The 1,201-nt window shown below is 36.4% G+C and overlaps 1 protein-coding gene across 1 annotated transcript in view; it reads right to left on the minus strand.

Moving 5' to 3' along the window:
* The window catches only part of ATP11C (ATPase, class VI, type 11C), a 130,762-nt gene that overhangs the window by 103,141 nt on the left and 26,420 nt on the right, over positions 1-1,201 (minus strand). Inside the window, exon 3 of the mRNA XM_014528816.1 lies at positions 506-559. Within this exon, the coding sequence (XP_014384302.1) occupies positions 506-559 (54 nt within the window). The remainder of the gene's footprint in view (positions 1-505; positions 560-1,201) is intronic.

Consider the following 1,201-nt stretch of genomic DNA (forward strand, 5'->3'; position numbering starts at 1 on the left):
TCGCTTCAGTGCATGGCTGCCAGCCGCCATCTTGGCTGACAGTTAATTTGCATATACTCACTGATTAGCCAATGAAAAGGGTAGCGGTCGTACGCTAATTACCATGTTTCTCTTTTATTAGTGTAGATTATTATTATTCTCTGTTCTCTTTTATTTCTTTCATATCTCTTGTCTCTTTTTCTTACTGTTATTTTGTGCTATATCTTTCCTTTTTTTCATTTTTTCACACTCTTTTCTTTTTCTTTTTTTAGCGTTTCCTTTGCCTATTCTTTATTGTTATTTTTTCTTTCCATTCTTTCCTTTCAGAATCTTTTCTCTTCTAGCATTCTTTTTATTTTATTATTGCTGTTCTTTCACTTTCTTTTATTATTCTTGCCTTTTCTCTTTCCTAATTCTCTTTTCTTTTATGGTTGTTTTTGCTGTTATTGTTGGATCCTTTTCTATGTTTTCCTTTCATTTCCTCTTTCGCTTGTTTTGTTCCATCAGCACCTGTACAAGAACTCACATGATGTGGTTGGGGCTGAGCCTCACAGTTATCCAGCTTTGGGGGAGAACACACCTATGAATGATACAACAATAATCAAGACCCAATTCTAACAGGAAAGCCCAAACAACACACAAAAGGGTCACTCCTAGGGCAGACAGCTCAGGAGTTTAAGGAGACTGCACCACTGGGTCCTATAGGACTATTATAACAAAAGGCAAATATTAAAGACAAAGAGAGAAACTTAAGGGCAGAAAGAGAGAGATGGTCAGTTACCTACAAGGGAGCTCCCATAAGGCTGTCAGCTGATTTATCAACAGAAACACTAAAGGCCAGAAAGAAATGGCATGAAATATTCTAAGTAATGAAAAGCAAGGATCTGAAACCAAGAGTACTCTATACAGCAAGACTATTATTCAAAATTTAAGATTAAATAAAGAGCTTCTAAGACAAAAACAAAGCAAAACAATACAAAAAAACCCACACTAAACTAAAGGAATTTATTACCACCAAGCCAGCATTGCAAGAAATGCTAAAGGGACTGTTGTAAGAAGTAGTAGTAGAGAGAGAGATAGGAACATAGGCAAAAAAGAATAAAAGTAACAATGAATAAGTACCTATTATAAGGCTGGGGAGTGTTGCGGGGGGAGGTGAGAGATCAACTGAAGGACTTGTATGCATGCATATAAGCATAACCAATGGACACAAGACACTGGA

This window comes from Myotis brandtii, unplaced genomic scaffold, assembly GCF_000412655.1.
Source record: "Myotis brandtii unplaced genomic scaffold, ASM41265v1 scaffold654, whole genome shotgun sequence".
Lineage (NCBI taxonomy): Eukaryota > Metazoa > Chordata > Mammalia > Chiroptera > Vespertilionidae > Myotis > Myotis brandtii.